The sequence below is a fragment of the Narcine bancroftii genome, chromosome 11, assembly GCF_036971445.1.
Source record: "Narcine bancroftii isolate sNarBan1 chromosome 11, sNarBan1.hap1, whole genome shotgun sequence".
Lineage (NCBI taxonomy): Eukaryota > Metazoa > Chordata > Chondrichthyes > Torpediniformes > Narcinidae > Narcine > Narcine bancroftii.
Window position 1 is genome coordinate 86,119,534 of NC_091479.1, and position 18,059 is coordinate 86,137,592.

At 39.3% G+C, this 18,059-nt stretch overlaps 1 protein-coding gene across 4 annotated transcripts in view; it reads left to right on the forward strand.

Moving 5' to 3' along the window:
• Positions 1–980: 980 nt before the first annotated feature.
• mdfic (MyoD family inhibitor domain containing) overlaps positions 981–18,059 on the forward strand; it is an 89,080-nt gene continuing 72,001 nt past the window's right edge. For 2 of the 4 annotated variants that reach the window (XM_069903852.1, XM_069903851.1), the window contains exon 1: positions 981–1,115. In XM_069903852.1, the coding sequence (XP_069759953.1) occupies positions 1,013–1,115 (103 nt within the window). In that variant the 5' untranslated portion in view covers positions 981–1,012. The remainder of the gene's footprint in view (positions 1,116–18,059) is intronic. The other 2 variants (XM_069903858.1, XM_069903853.1) reach the window with 2 other exon arrangements.

Here is an 18,059-nt window from a genome sequence, read left to right on the forward strand (position 1 = left end):
TGACATTTACTGGGACTGTTGCTTAAATAGGTCTCAGAGAATTATAGAAGACACTCTCTATCCAGCACACAGACCTACTACCATCGAGAAAGAAGTATAGGACGATCAAAATCAGCACTGCCAGGTTGGGAAATAGCTTTCTGTATCCTATGAGATTCATGAATAGTATCCTGTAACCAAGTAAATCCTTCCATAATACTTAAGTATATTTATTTTAAATTATAACTTTATAATTATCATGTACTGTGTATTGTGTGTTTATGTATGTGGTCCATGGTGTGGAGAAATGCTATTTCATGTATATGTACAGTCAGATGATAAGAACTTGAAGGCTCAAGGTGCGAGAGGTGATATTTTGGCAATAACGTGCTGGCTAACAGAAAAGACAAAGTAGAACATGATTGGTAAGATATGAGTGGTCTGCCAAAGTGTTATCTATGTTTTACAATTTATATAAAAGGCTTAGATGAAGGCATCTAAAGTATGACGATGACAAGGGAAGGTAGAAAGTAAGTTGTGAAGGTGACAAAGGAATATTGAGGAGTTAAATGAGTAGGCAAAGATAGAGCAGATACAATATGAGAAATATGAAATGATCCATTTTGACAAGAAAATGAAGAAAGATATTTTCTGAATGATGGAGGTTGGAGAGTTATGAGATGCAGAGGATTTTGGGTGCCCCAATGTATCATTTACAAAAACTTCATAAAGAAGCACAGTAAATAACTAGGAATGCAAACAATACTATTATTATTTCTTGCTTGAGGAAAATGAACAGATAAGAAAAAAAGATCACAAGGCTGTGTGTTCAAATCAAGTTGGGGTCACCACTGTGGCAGTTGCAGGAGCTGAAAGAAATCACTACTGCCAGATTGAAGGTCATTAATGACTGTTTTTATTCCAATTCAGACACCCCTCTAAGGACAGCTCAGTCACCTGGTGCATTGTGAAGTCATAATCGCTGCCCAGGGTGGGCACTGGAAGGGATGCTGGAGTCAGAGAGAAACCTCTGATGACGCCATTTCCCCATGGCTGCCCCACCACGTGGCGATACAAGCGGGGCCGGTTCACCATGAGGATGTGCGCCGCCACAGTTTCATTTATATCCGTAATTGGTGAGAGCACTTCTGGACTTCTGTATACACCATTAGTTTTATGATTCAAGGAACAATGTAAATTCAATGGAAGTAGTTCAGAGAAGAATGATACTTTGAGCAGGTGGGTGGGTTAAGGAAAGAAGGAAGGCTGGAAGGGAGAAGCCAGAGTGTAGTGTTGGATGATAGCTTCTCAGTCTGGAGGTCTGTGACTCATGATGTGCCTCAGGGATCAGTGCTGGGACCATTGTTATCTATATCAATGATCTGGATGATAATGTGATAAATTGGATCAGCAAGTTTTCAGATGACACTAAGATTGGAGGCGTTGTGCACAGCGAGAAAGGTTTTCAAAGCTTGCAGAGGGATATGGACCAGCTGGAAAAATAGGCTGAAAAACGGCAGATGGAATTTAATGCAGACAAATGTGAGGTGTTGAATTTTGGAAGGCCAAACCAAGAAAGGATATAAATGGTAAATGGTAGGGCACTGAGAAGTGCAGTACAACAGAGGGATTTAGGAATAGAGATACATAATAACCTGAAAGTGGCATCGGAGGTGGATAGGGTTATAAAGAGAGCTTTTGGCATATTGGCCTTCACAAATCAAAGTATTGAATACAGGAGTTGGGATGTTATGTTAAAGTTGTATAAGACATTGGTGATGCCAAATTTGGAGATTTGTGTGCAGTTTTGGTCACTTAACTACAGAAAAGATATCAATAAGATAGAAAAAGTGCAGAGAAGAGTTACAGGGCAAGGTTAAATAGGTTAGGACTTCATTCCCTAGAGCGTAGAAGAATGAACGGAGATTTGATATAGGTATTTAAAATTACGAGGATAGACAGAGTAAATGATGATAGGCTTTTTTTCCACTGAGAGTAGGTGAGATACAAACCAGAGAACATGGGCTAAAGGTGAAATGGGAAAAGCTTAGGGGGAACATGAGGGGGAACTTCTTCACACAGAGAGTGGTGGGGGTGTGGAAAGACCTTCCAGCTGAAGTGGTGAATGCGGGCTCAATTTTTACATTTAAGAGGAATTTGGACAGGTACATGGATGGGAGAGGCTATGGACTGGGTGCAGGTCAGTGGGACTAGGCAAAATAAATAGTTTGGCACAGATTAGAAGGGCCTGTTTCTGTGCCGTAATGTTCTATGGTTCTAGGACAGGCCATTTCTTTATCTAGTCATTGAAAGAGAGATCAGAGATTGGATTTAATCAATCAAGATCTTAAGGAGATTAGAGAGGGAATATATCTTCAACTTGGAGAAGATCAAATGAAGCCACTATTTAAGAATAATGAGTTGTCCATTATATAAGACAGAGATTATGTCTTTTTTTTCTCTCTGAGAGTTTTTTTTTTGAAGACTTTATTTAAAATTTTATAACATGAATACAATAGAGAATTATCTTTAAACATGAAAACAGGATCAAACTTTAACTTATTACTTTTAACTTAGCTAACTTAACTTAACCCCCTTCTAATTCTAAGCGCACATGTATTTAATGTGTGTGTAAGTTCAGAAAAAGTTATTTGAGTCGCAGTCCAATCTCAGGTTTACTGGTTGCAGGCAATTCTTATACTGTGTACAGAATTTAACATTTATGAAGTTCACCAGGCTTTGGTGCTTGAAAGGTAAGTGGTTATCACTCAGGAAGGTTCTTTTTGGTTTTCAGAGAAAGATTTGTTGTTCCTGGACACAAAGAAACTTGCCCCATTAGGGTTTTCCAGATAATAACCTCTTTCTTTCAGGTTACCACAGAGTTCCTTTTAGTTTCACTTATTTCAAGTGAAACATTAGGCAGTCAGTCCTCTCCTCTTATATGGACCATTAGGGCTTTGACCAGGCTGAACTAACCCCATCTTCCAAATGGGGTTTTCCACAAGCTTGCCAGCTTGTCCTGTTCCAGTCCCAGCTGCTGCTGCTGACTGTCAAACTGCAGAACTGAATTCTCTCTCTCTCTCTCTCTCTCTCTCTCTCTCACACACACAGAGAAAAGCCTGTTTGACCCTCTCTATTTTCAAAATCACATGACCCTCTTAGTATGGCAAGCTTCACTCCAAATCATTTACATAAATGATAAAGCCACCCTGTCTGGCTTGAGCAGAGCTCCAGTATTTTAAATGAGATCTGTTTCGGAGTGTTTGTATATGACCTACACTAAAAAGCCTGCCCCAATTTAACTCCCAAAAACACATCTTATATACAATACAAACACAATATAATCTGTCACAGTATTCCTCCTGCCTCAGACAAATGAAAACAAAACAAGCTCTGCTCTGGCTTCACAACTAGATCCTGTTCTGTTACTCAAACCCTCTCAGTCACCTCCATCTTTTTTTCCCTTGATCATTAGATAAACGAAGAAGGATTTATTTTGATTGTCATGGAAATTAGATCCAAAGCCTCTTGTATAAGCATTTCAAAATATTTTACTTGAATGGTCAAAAAGTCAATTGAAATAGCCTTGCATGAAATTTCTAGATAACTAAAAAATATATAATTTCAGGGATACCAAATGTCACTGTGGCCATCAGTTACAATTTTCTGGAAGATGATCTTTAGCCCAGATTTCTTTTTTGATTTGCCATTCATTAGAAGCTCATATTCTTGCTTTGATTCACCCTCCAATCCAGAATTGAACACACTGAGACAACATGTTCAATGCACAAATTTTTATGCAAATTGGGATAAACCTGCAAAGACAACAAAAATAACATTTATGAGCATGCCAGTCCTCAATTGCAAGCTGATTCAATTGTGTGTGGCTTGATGTGATCAAACGATGCATAAAAATAACTCAGGTTGAAGAACCCATAAGAAACCATACATTTTTTATGGCGTCTACTTAAATTCTGAAGACTTCATAATTAATTGAATTCAATACCCAACTTTATGTCACAGCAGGTGTTGTGGTGGAGTGGGATTGGTTGTAAAAGTGGGGAAGAAGCTATTATCTGCTGTACCAATGCAATACATTAAAAGTACTGCAGGAGACGAATTAGTGGAAGTGAGATTCCACTTGGAACGTGAGTTATTTGTGATATTATGCTGTATTTCTATATGAGTCTTTGGGAATATTGGTATGCCATTGATTAAATGGACTGACAAAAAAAATACTTTGTGTATCTGTGTTCGAAAATATCCAGAATATAAAGTATAAGTGGAGTTTCTCACAATGCATTGCCACACCTGAAATTGAACCAGCTGCATGAAGAAAACTTCTATTGGTAGAAAGTACAATCTTTTCTCCCCAATATCCTTGATCAGGGGAAGAGAGAAAATGAAAATCACCCTATCAAGTGATTCTTATTGGTAAATCCATACATAAATGTTGACTGAGGACAGGATTGGATTTGGCGGTGATTCTCATGGCTAAGTCTGTCCAGGCATGCAGAGGAAACAGGAAATTGGGAAGGTAAAGAAGGCAGCGAACACATTTGTGCACTTTCTGTCAGGAAGGTGACAAACTTACAGAAAGTCAAATGCATTTCTTTTGCTTATTAACAGACTGGCATTAATTTGAATATCTAATTATTTCCTACAAATATCAGCAAATGCACAGTACTACTTTAGAAACTGATTAAGAGGCTGGTTACAATTTGTTATATTACAAAATATTTTGTTCTAAATTGGTTAGAAATTAAATACATAATCATATCTGTAAGTGTGGAGGTGGTAAAATCAAACTGATGTATGCATCAGGGGAGCCAAATTGTTTGTATTGGTCAGATTTATAGTATATGTAATGCCAATGTTGCCCTATCTTTAAACAAGTTTGTCTTTAATTATCTGTGGAGGAACGTATCAAGTATGCTTCATCAACTGATTAAATATTTGACTGCTGTTCAGTAAATTGTGTTCATTTATTTTCACTGTATGCATAGCCTTATTCAGAAATTATGTATTAGATAAATTTTGAGCTACACAGCACTGCAGGTGACCACCAATGTTCTCTGTATGAGGTAAATTAAAACCCATAGTTTGAAAATTATGGAGTCTTTCACTTCATGATTTAAATATTTAATTGCAACAAGTTAAGAAATAATGCTTTTCTAATCCAGGCATTAAGTGAGTAAACAGTGGGGGAAAATACTTACATGCCTTAGGCAGTGAGATAAATAAATTATATTGCCCAGTGTTCAGTTAAACACAACAGACATCGAGCAATGGAAAACTTGCAGATGTTGCAAGATAGCAGTTTGAGCAGAGAGTACAATTACTTCCTTCAGATCTGGAATGACATTTGAAAATCTCTAACTTGTGTAATTATTAAATGAACAGGCCTCGACATTCAATAATGTACGAATGTTCTCTGTGTGCTCTACACATGAAATTGATGCAGAATCGATTACAAAATCCAATTAACACTTCCATGGTGGATATTGAGGGATGCACACCAGTGACATCTATTGGTGTGCAATGCACATGTTTGATAGAGATGCTGCAAGAATAATGTTTGTATTTATACCAAAGAAACAGCATGAGGCAAAGATGAAGGAAATAAGTTATACCTTATGGGAAGATGAAGCCTGACTGCAAGCAAAAAGGGGCAGTTCTGACCCCAGTTTGGGGAGTCTGCCTATGGGACCACTGTGGTATGTTTTCTGGTATCTTGCATAAGAATTAGGAGCAGGAGTCGGCCATCTGGCCTGTCGAGCCTGCTCCACAATTCAATGAGCTCGTGGGTGAACTGATGACCAGCTCATTTCCCCCCACCTGCCTTTTCCCCATATCCCTTAATTCCCCAACTATGTAAAAAACTATCTAATCTTGTCTTAAATTTATTTACTGAGGTCACTTCCACTGCTTCAATGGGCAAGGATTCACCACCACCTGGAAAAAGCAGTTCCTCCTCATCTCTGTCCTAAATCTACTTCCCTGGATCTTGAGGTTAGTTCAAGTCTCCCCCCCCACCCCACCCCAATCAATGAAAACAACTTGCCTGACTCTATCTTATCTACACCATTCATAATTTTATGGTTGATCAGAAGTGTTCCTGCGCTTCCAATGTCGATAGCATGCTCTTGTGTTTCCCTTGACGCCACATCTGAGGCCATAATGGCAATTGGAGAAGGAGGATGTTTACTCTTGTATATCTATCCATCAATTCTGGTTAGGCCAACAGATTCAGGCACACTTCTTGAAGCAGCAATGGTCACTCAAGTGACTCCAATCATTGTGGTAAATCATACAGGAAGGCCTGGGCCTCCTCTTCAATCATTGATATGACATGCAGATACTTTGCTTATCTGGGTCCATGATTTTTGCCACTTGCACTTGTATATTTCCTTGCTTCTCAAGCATAGAGGCCTATCCTTATCCCTACAGTCACAAGAGAAATGGACACGTTTCCATTTTACTGCCTATTCTAGCTCTAAAACCTATTGAAAGATTGATATAAATAGAGCAAGTCACCGCTAGCACGGAAGTAAAAATCTTCAGAATTCAGGTGTAATCTCAACATGTGAAGTACATAATCATTTTCTTTTTGATATGTTTAGTCACACCCTGCTGCATCTGTCTACAAGTAACGATTCTTCTCACTCAGTTGAAAGCTTTATTGCTGAAACAATAATGTTAATACTTCAAAAGATGACACAAAAAAGCATGAACTTTAAAGCTTTATCCCCACTATAAGCAGGAAGGGGCTGAGGATGTTAAATTAGTTAAAAAAAAGGAAGGGGAACAGTCGTCAATGAGATTGGGTTATAGTTTATCTATAGTAGTTTTGGACCAACAGTTTGTCAAGGTGGCAGGAAAGCAGAAATATTTCTGCAAGATATTATATATTACTATTTAATCTAATATGGTTGAAAATAAAGGAACACTTAAATATGCTTGAAACTGTTAAAGGCAATAGTAAACTAAAATAAAAGTCAACTGAAATCATTCAGCAGTTTCTCCATTCAGACAAACAGGATTACCAGTTCAGTGCCAAGTCTAAAACTGTGCTTCCTTTCTTTGCACTGCACCTTTTGGCACCACGAGGGGTCAAACAATGGAGTTCAGTAATAGGTTCCAGCAACGTTGGTACCTACAGTATATACTCAGGTGAAACATTTGAATGTGATGGCAGTTAATTAAAGAGGCTTCTGACCATTAACCCAAAAATGTAAGTTTTGGAGGGACTTTCACGGTTGGTGTAGTGGTTAGCACAACGCCTTTACAGCACCAGCGATCAGGACTGGACCTGGGTTCAGTGTCTGTGTGGGTTTTCTCCATAGGCTCTGGTTTCCTCCCAACATTCAAAAAACACACACAGTGTGTAGGTTAACGAGGTGTAAATTGGGTGGCATAGAATTGTAGGGCCAAATTGGCCTTTTACAGTGCTATATGTCTAAAAAATTTTTTTTAATTTAAAATTTTTTCTCTGACAGTTAAAATCTTGGCCAAAATGTAAAGGTTAAAACCTTGTGTTTTTGATTCATAGTTAATTTTGTACCTATCCATTTAAGAACAAGTATTGTTTGTAGTGTTACCATAGTGACTAAGACATCATATGTCATAATATCCAAGCAGACCAAGAGCTTGCATCTCATTCTTCGAAGAATTATGAAGGGGATATAAGCTGAGATACTTTTCTTTGAATTCATCTTAATTCATCTTATTTTGCCTATTTTTTCTTGTATTCAACTGTTTAAGTTGAATATCGTTATGTCTTTAAATATAGTTGAATGTTTTGTTTATTCATCGTTCTGAAAATCTCACTGCAAAGTTATTCAAAATATTTATCTGTTGATCAACGTATTAAAGTTACAAAGTTTGGCTTATTGGATTTAATAAGATAGTCATTCGCAATTTTGTCGCTCACATCTCTTTGAAGATGACACATTTTGAAATTGGGAAATACTAGAACTTGGAAAGTGTCGTCTATATTTTAATTCAAAGAAAAGTCTCTGCTGATGTAGTCGGTGATGTTTTCTTGGCCAGCAATAAGATTAGAGTGTTCATAGCAGGCCAGGCCACCTGAATACTGCAGCAAGGAATAATGGTTCTATTTTGTTGGATTCAGCAGCACGCATACCAAAATTAGAATCAACATCAAATTCATGATGCGTTATTTCAAAATAAATTGATTGCATATATATCCCACCCACATCTGCATCTAGTCCTGATGCCACAGGTGGTACATAACAATAGCAATATTGCTTCGACAGAGCCTCACCATCAAAACAGGATTGGTACTTCCTCACACACTGATGCATCTTCACATAAGATGGCTCCTAATTGCAGTGTTGGTCCAGTCATTCCAGTGGTTATGTCCTCCCCAAGCTGCTGCCCCTCCCCCCCCCCCCACTTTGTTCTCAATGTCATCATTGTCTGCATTCCCTTTGTCTTTCAGCACTTTCCCTTTGATTTGTCCCAGTACATTCAGTCCATCAGCTCAGACTGCAACAAGCAACAGTGGCAAACCTTACAGACCCTGGGGGGGACAGAGATTGGTGCCTTCTAAAGACTCATCTGAATGATTTTCCTTCTGTAAAATGATAAAAGTAGTGACCAGTTAGTTACTTTAAACTCAGCTGAGCTGAGCTATTTTCAATATAACTGGCCTGGAATGTTAAGGACACTGCAGGCAAATAGTGCACAACTTCACAACATAAAAATTAAAATGCCCTCCTTAGCTTACAAGCATTGAATCTTGGATGTGGCAAGAAATTATCCTGCAAATAATTTTAAAGACCCATGTATCCAAGTAGACAAACTGACATTTTAGGTCAGATGGCAATATTGTGAAGGACACCCAATTCCACTCAAACGATCCAGCAAATTTATCCCTTACTCAACCAGCGGAGATACCAAAAAAATAACGAACATGCTACCGTTAATTGCATCAGCCGTATATGGCCTTACTTCTACAAAATCTAACTACATGGGAGCAGAGCATCAAGATGTGCCTTCACACCACAATCCTTGTCGATGAATGTACCCCTTCAGGCGTGTGTCTTTCTCAAATGACGGGAGTTGATTGAGACAAAAAAAAGGAACTCTGACAGGATCTAGTTTGGATGGTGAGCAGGGGCGATGTCCCTTCAACTCTTTTCGGATGATCAATGTGATTCCATTAAGAGACAAGATGTGTTCTTCTTCTTGTTTGCAATTAAAAGTTATCACACCATCTCTTAATCTATTTCTTTTTTTTTCTCCCCCCAGGACTTCAGAACTGGAGAATTCTTTGCCTCCTTCATCTTTTCCTTTCTCGCCAAGAGTCTTTCAAAACCCCAAATGGCTGTCACCTGGTCAGTACTTTGATTTACACTGTTGTCCCTCCTTCTCTTTTCAACTGCTTTTACAGAGAACACTGCCATCCATCTAATTTTCTTGAGAATAAAAAATAATCAATGGCTTCATTTTGCGAACGAGCGGCCATGAAAATCTCTACGTATTGTGTAATCTTTGATTTCATGGGTAAATGGGAAACCAATGTTCAAGATTGCCACCTTGACAGCTACTCCTCTGGCTGAAAATACACTTGGACAAGCAAGTGATGGATGCTTGTGATATTACAATGAATGTTGGAAGGAAACAAATGTAACAGTTGACTCAATTATCTTTTCTGCTTCCAAGTGTAATTTCGGATTTACTTCTTCTGTTCTGATCTATAATGTATATCTCCTTATCTGATTGAAGAAACATGTTTCAGCAGGCAAGAGATTGTACAATTATTATTTTGTTTGCAGCATTTTCTGAATTGTATCTCTTGAGTTTGTGCAAGGGAGAACAGGATTATTTCTGACAAGTTCGGCATGTGATCAGCCACAATTATGAGGCATGCAATTTTGGAAAAATTCAGTCCTCTTGTTATTTGGCAAACAAAACTAGTTTTGTTGTAAAGAAGAGAAAAGTCCAGTCAGTATCAAAAATATGTGGTTGAAAGAAGATAAAGTTCCCCCTGGAAGATTACAGCTCCAAAGAATTATTGGTGATTTGGGGTTGTGAATGATTGCCATGACTTTTGTTAATCCGATGACGCTGATTCATGTCAAAATGTGAAATTCAACTGGTATGAAGTAATTTATAGGCTGAAAAATGAAATGGTGGCCATGAAAGTGAATGGAACCCTCGAAGCCCAGAGAGCAACAGAACTCATGGACAGAGGGAGTGTTGCGATATTTTGAAACCTTCCTGGAACCAGAAGCATATGGAGGATGAGAAAGAGTTTTGCAGACCAAGGCACAGACCACCCCCCCCCCCACCTCAGTAACGATACAATAAATTGAGCAGTACAATGCCTTTACAGCGCCAGTGATCAGGACCGGACTGGGGTTTGAGTCCTGCGCTGTCTGTAAGGAATTTGTATGTTCTCCCCTTGTCTATATGGGTTTTCTCTGGGGGCTCCGGTTTCCTCCCACCATTCAGAACGTACTGGGGGTGTAAATTAGGCGGCATGAACTCGTGGGCCAAAATGGCCTGTTACTGTGCTGTATGTCTAAATTTGAAAAATACTCTAGATGAACAGTCTTGACCCAAAATGTCAATTGTCCATTTCAATTGAATTGTTCATTGTGAAATATAGTGAAGAACGTAATTTCACAAGCTGTCCAGGCAGTTCGATCTCTACATCATACAGCAGGTAGTCCAAAAATCAAAGCTTTGTGGTATAATAAAACAAAAGTGCAGGGTATAATTTTAAAAATAGAAGCTTAGTTAAACAGTACAATGCATTTCCTTGTATCAATGGGAGTGGACTTTACTGATACTGGCTGACTCACTTAATTGATGCAGAAATCCAATTTTGCTCTATATTCCAGCATTTGCAGTCTCTTGTGTCTCTACAGAATACTTGTACCTTGAATCTGAACCTACACATATTTTCTCCATAGCATGAGGCCTGAGATCTTAAAAAAAAATAATCAATGGCTTCATTTTGCGAACAACCTGGGAAACTTAAATTTGTGCTCACACTCTTCTGGAACATGTGTTCCAACATCATATCAAATTGAACCGTTCACTATCTTTTTTCTGTTAAAAATGATCAACAGAGATTAGTTTCAGTGGGTGCCATTTTAAAGTGGCATCCAAATGAGCCAGGAATGTTGAAGAGTACTTGCTTTTCTCTCTTGCTGGAGGAGCTGGGCAGATCTGAGATGATGATATGCTGACGTGATCCTGTGATGAGTTGACTGGTAAAATTGGCATGGGAAAAGGGAGAAGGGTAATCTAGTGAGGGCCTCAAAATAGCTGGCTGGTCATTTTAGGGTCATTTGGTGAGTAACTTTGGGATAACCCTCTCTGTAGAATTAATTATTGTATGTTAAAACAGACAGATAATCTGTATTGCTCCCCCCACCATCAAAAAAATGTTACATAGGTACATGATAATAAAATAAAGTTTTAACAAATCACATATAATAAAAAAATTGGTGTTAAGACCTATGTTGCGTTGAAAAGAAAAGAAACCTTAAAAAAAGACATTAGGGGTGCGCCTAAGCAGCGAGTGAACCGGCCCCAGCAGTTGCGGACAGGAAAGTAACCGATGCCATAGAGCGGGATTTTAAAAGCGAGACGAGCCGAGCCTCACACTGGAGGCCCACGCCACTTCTGCCCTGCTGGGTGCAGGGGGGGGGTTAAAAGGAAAGGGTGCGGGTGTTTGAATCACGGGGTTTGGTTTTGAGTAAAGGAGTTCGCACTGAGACATCACTGGATTCGGCTCATTTCTTTCACACTTCTTGTTCAACACAGCCAACCTCCATTGCTCATTGTGACACACTGCCATACACAACCCACTCCTATGTGCTTTAATGATACTCAAATTATGAAAATTCGCTTTTGCAAAAAAAATCCGTGTTCACTTTTACCAAGTTTTTAGCTTTTATGAAAAGTGCGAGCCATTACAAAGGCTGTGCATGCATCCCGAGGCTGCACAGAAACCTTGAGCAGTTACTTCCCTGGGAACTTCACCCAGTATCAAGGCTTTGAACTGTGTCTGTCAGCATCTGTGCTTTATCTTAATTTATATTGGGCATCAGTTAGCAGGATTGTTACACTTAATGTAAAACTGGGCATAATTAAGCTTTTGGATCATGGTGAACGAAATAAAGACATTGTGCATGCATTGAATCTGCCTGCGTCCACCATCCGTAGTATTTACACACTGAGAGAAAAAATCTTGAAAGGTCCCAAAGTTACTATTGGTTCTGCTAAGCAACATCCAGTAGTCGGCATCCAGTAATGGAGAAAATGGAAAGTCTGTTGCTTGAGTGGATTGATGGGTGTACAGAGCGTAGTGTTCCGTAAAGCTATCTTATACTTAGGGAGAAATCAGTTACTCTTTTTCATAAGCTGAAACAGAAAGCACTGGACGATGGTGATGAAAGTGTGGCGAAAATGGAATTTGAAGGTTGCCGTAGATGGTTTGATTGATCTTTGAGGAGAGTGCAGCTTCATAGCTTAAGGATTACTGGAGAGAGGGTTTTGGCTGATACTGCAGCTGCTAAAAAGTTCCCAGAAAAACTGAATAAAATAACCACAGAAGGTGCTTATTCATATAAGCAAGCGTTCAGCTGTGACGAACTGCAATTCATTGGAAAAAATTGCCAAGCAAGACATTCATTTCAATGGAAGAAAAGCAGACTAAGGGACACAAAGCATTGAAGGACAAGTTCACCCTCTAATGCCTATTATTAACGCCACTGGTGTTGCTGTCCTTAGGTCTCCTAATGATGTACCATTCAGAAAATCCAAGGGCACTTAAAGGCGTTGATAAGCATACACTTCCTGTTGTGCTTCATTCACATCCAAGCAGTTGGAAGATACAAGTGATTTTCTCTGAGTACATGAGTGGATACATTAGTCCTTTTGTTGAAAGAGAATCAGATCAATATTAGGTGTCTTGTGATTGTCAATATTTGCGCTGCTCATCCACGGCACACTACTGAGTACAGTGGTAACATTCATGTTGCATTCGTACCGCCGAATACGACATCATTGCTGCAACCATGGTGCCAAGGCCTAATAGCCATATGTAGAGCTCGTCGAAAGAACCACCAAGACTTGTTGATCCAAACCAAGGCTTCTATTAGCAAAAGACAAGAGCTCTTCACAGGTGGCCGACCAGTCCGGAATGATCCGACCTGGCTAGGGACACAACCCTTTAAGGCCCAGACAGTAGGCGTGGCTAAGCTCTCAGCCAATCGCTGTAAGCACAGTCATTACACTCTAGATACTGTAACTATATACATTGGTGATAGGTCTGTACTATCACACCATAATTAAGGCTTACTACATGCAAAGTGTGATGTGTTTTATTGTAAGAGCCATTGACAGAGAGGTCAACTGCAAAGCATCTTTGTGAGAGATCTGGAAAGGCTACAATATAAAAGAGGCAATTGGCAACCTTGGAGATGATCTCGATAGGATAACAGTCTTGATGAGAAATGGCATTTGGAGGAAACTGTCCTGAAGCAGAGAATGATTGTAAAGGCTTAGAACCAACAACAATAAATACAGAAATAGTGAATCTGGTGAAGGAGCTGGGTTTGTGGAAGTTGCCAAAGATGATGTTCAAGAGGTTTTGGCATCCTATGATCAAGCGCTGACAGAAGACCTGATGCAATTGCAAGTGGAAAGGATACGAATCGAAACCAAATGCAATAGTGAAGTCATCCAGGAACTGAACGTGAAGCACTTGCATTCAATTTTGCCACGAATGACAGTGCCAAAATGATGGCAGAAAAGTATGACTTTCATTTTGAAAGGCACGTAAGTTTAGGGCAACTTTGCTTGATGCTTTGCGTCCCTACAAAGAACTGTATGATAGAAAAAGGCATGAGGTTAAGAAGTCAAGCATACTATTGTATTTCAAGCCTTCCACGTCAACCACAGCAGATGATGAACTTCAATTTTCGACGTTAAGGCAGGCAGATATAGAAGAAGGTGTAGACGTTAGTGGCCTGACAGATTCAGATGATGATGAGATATCAGTAGAATACCCTATTCCTTTCTCTCCTACATCCCAGTCTTCTGTACCTCCCACCACCCTAACCTCCGAAGACTCAGCCTAATTATACTGTACATACATTATTTTTACTTTGTAGGCTATGTATTAATCATATCAATCCTGCTTTTAACAAATGTTAAGTGTTATTTTTTGTTTTATCTGTTATTTGGTTTGATTTGGTAGCTTATTTTTTGGGTCTGGAAACACTCAAAAAATCTTTGCATAGAAATCAATGGTAATTGCTTCTTCGCTGTATGCCATTTCGGCTTACGAAAGGTTTTCTACGAATGCTCTAGTTTTGTAAAGCAGAGTATACCTATACCTGAGTATTTTTTCATGATTTACATTGAGATTACTTTGGATGTGTACATCTTCAATGAAACAGACCAGAAATGAATGCAGGCATGCTATTGGGATTCAAGAGTGTGCCCACATTTCTGGGCCTCTTTGTCAAAAGTTTTATTTTATCCTTCTGGAAATTCCAAAAATTATTTTAAAAAGATTCCCTTCAACCCAGGAGTTTAGATGGGTGAGGTGGGTGTGTTGTAGTGGGGTGGCATGTGATAAGCTGTCATGCTCTCCACAAATAATCTTCCGTCTACAGCCTCACTGTTTGTGTCAGTCAGACCCCTGGGTTCTATCACAGGCAACTTGATTGGATGATCCTTGGCAGAAATGTTCTACCAGGGGCAAAAAGATGGTTAAAACAAAATGCACTTGGTTTTGTTCCCATTTGTTTGCTCATACACTCCAAACATTCCCTGCCATAAAATCACTCCTCTCACTTACTCAGAAATCTACAAGATCATTTTGAGAAAGCTATGTTAACTGCTACATTTCCTGCCAATCTTTGCCAAATGGGCAAGGTTAAATATAGCGATGTTGTATTGCAACATGAATCATTTTCCAGATGCAGAATTTCCAGATGTTGTGGATCATAAATCTGAAAATCTGAATCAATCTTCCATCACTAAGATGTTCTCATTTACTGGAAATTTGGGATCATTGAAAAACCCTTTTGTGCACCATTGTTACTTATGATTTTCAGGTTCTGTGGACTTTTGCCTATTTTTACTGGTTTCCTTGCGTTCGACAGGCAACGTATCTTGACAGTTTGATCCAACAAAGACATGTGGTTCCTTTTAAAAACTGGCAAAATAAATTGTTTTTTGTGGAGAGTTTAAGTTACAGAAGTTTCACAAATGATCTAACTATTATCTAACTATAACTTATTGTATAAATGTCTACACTTGCATCTTAAAAACAATAAGTGACAAATTAAAGATGACACCAAAAAAAATGAGACGTTATTGGGGTTGTGCCATCTTCAGCCTGATGGACAGAAATTTAAGCTCATCATGGTTTTGTGGTTCTTTCGTGTTTATTAAACATTGTTACTTTTTGCAGGTTTCTAAATTGATTTGTCAATAATATTGGCATCTGGATAACAGGCTGCAGCTCATTGGAATTACACTCATGGGTGCTTGCATTAACACGGGATCTATCACAGTTTTTTTTGGAAGGTGACACAAAGAAAGGATCATATGTACCTATCTGATAAACGCTAAGTGCTCTGTGTGGTTATGCATGGTACGTTATTTCCAAGCTTGAATATAATGGCCTCTTACCATAGCAATAACTTGGAAAGTATATCTTGATGGAAAATATTTTTGGATGGATTTAGATCGACATCTGAAATTGAAGTGGCTGGTTACAGACGTGGAGGATACCAAACAATGGAGAATTATGACATTGAAAGTGGACATTCAGAGCAAGAATCCGAATCGTTGCTCTCTCTCCTGTCTCCTATCAATAGCAGCAATAGTGCGGCTCTGCTTAAACATCTAACCTCACACTGTCAATATTTTACGACCACTTTCATTGGCTGACTTGTGTAAGCACAGATTATTTAACATGCTCGAAAAGGTCTTCCCAGTTCCAGTGAGGGTGCTCTTGCAGCTAAAGTTTCCAAATAGTTTTGGCATATTGCATGTATGGAAGTGAAATTTAATTGTGGTATTTAAGCTTCCAATTAATGCTGTGAGCAAAATGGCCAGATGGAATATCTAGCCCTATGTCTTTAAAATTACAAGGATTACAGTACTTTTTAAAATTTTTGAAATGCAATTTAAAGTCTCAGTTCCAATATGGCGCATTTGCCAGTTAGCAATAAATATGCCATCAGATTAGCCAAAATATCCTGATATTGAAGTTTGAAAATGGATTCCTACTGGCAGTTGCTGACTCCAAGGAAACAGAGGACTGGCGCAGGGCACCGATGTGATAGTCCAGATTCTCTCACCAATGTGTATATGTACATAATTCTCCATTGTTTGGACGTGTAGGATGACTGTGATTAGCTGAGAGCGTAGCCCCACCTACTGGCAGGTCTTAAAGGATTGCTCCTAGCCAGACCAGGTCATTCTGGACTGGTTGACGTACTTGTGATATGCTCCAGACTTTTAGTTAATAAAAGCCTTGGTTTGGATCAACAAGTCTTTGGTTCTTTCGACGCACATCACAACCAGAAAATGGGGAGAACACCCCCAATTTAAGAAGCAGAAGCAGAGGAGACGACTCACAGGATGGTGTCCACGGCGGAAGACCAGTGCGGCCATAGAACACTCAGACTCTGGACTGTTAGTGAATTGAGGCAAGGAACCCACACAGGCTGCAGGCAGCTGGCGACTGCAGTCAAGAGATTCACACCAGGCGGACTGCTGCTCAAGACTGGCTGAAGGGGTATCAGATATTGGAACTTGGATGCGAGAGGGCATTGAAGGTCTCCTGATCATGTCAAAGGTTTGGATCTGGAGCTTGGGCTGATGGTGATTTGGACAGGACCCTGCTGCAGTACTGCAGGTGAATCTACGGATACTCAGTGAATCCGAGGGGACTCCCTTCTGCTTCTCTTTCACCGATCTGTCTTACAGCAGACAAAAGCAAATTCTATGTCATACTGCACTGTTTTTACATGACTATAGAGGAAAATTGATTCTTGGAGGTCTGAATTATTTCTTACCAATGCAGCTTGATAATTTTGAATTCTATTGAATAAAGCTGGAAATGAAAAACTGCTATTGGTAAAATTATGACCATAAACGTCAACTTATTGTGGAAACCAATTGATTTGTGTCCAGACTCAGTCCCTGTGGAAAGAAATCTGTTGGTCTGGCCTTTTATGGCTCTGTTCACAAACCAGTCCATCTATCCCCACAAAAACCAAATCATGGCCAATCCAGCTAATTACCACATCAATAGTCTATTCCCATTTGTCAACACGCAGCACTTTCTCTTCAATAAACCTCTCAATACTACACAGTTTAGGTTTTGCCAGTTTTTTTTTAGTTCCAGAACTCCCTATAGGATTGATATAAAGAGAGACAAAGGAGCTGAAATCCAGAAGCAAAATGTAGGTAACATCAGGGGAGCATTTATTAAGTTTATCAAAGACCAAAAATGTTTAAAAACATGCAACGCTGAAGAAAATCAGCAAAGGTAAAAAAAAAACACCATAACCAATGTTCAGACACTGTTTGACCTGCTGAGTTTTTCCAGAATTGTGTGTTTTTACTTCAACCACGGTGTCCACAGACTTTCATGTTTTGCTTCTGACCAAAAATCTTTGGCTGCTTCTTCAACGGCTTTTTCTCCCATCTTAAACGTGGAAGTTGCGCTCAAGCTGCTTTATGAAATAAAGTGCACAGGGCAGGTAAGTCTCCAGAGATCAAGAGAAAAAGGCAAATATAGAACAGCTCTTATACTGCAAATTGGTGAGTGGAAGGAGAAACTGGATGCCTGTCTCAAGTCTGCCTGAGTGAAACACAAAAGTCTGCAGATGCTGTGATTTTGTGACACAGAAATGCTGGAGGAATACAGCCGGGTCTCTAAGTAACCATAGGAGGTAGATATACAGTCATGCACTGCATAGCATCCACTCGGGCAACGTCTGACCGCATATACATCTGTGATCCCATAAGGTCACAAAGCGATTGCGCTGCTAGGCATTTAATGGTAT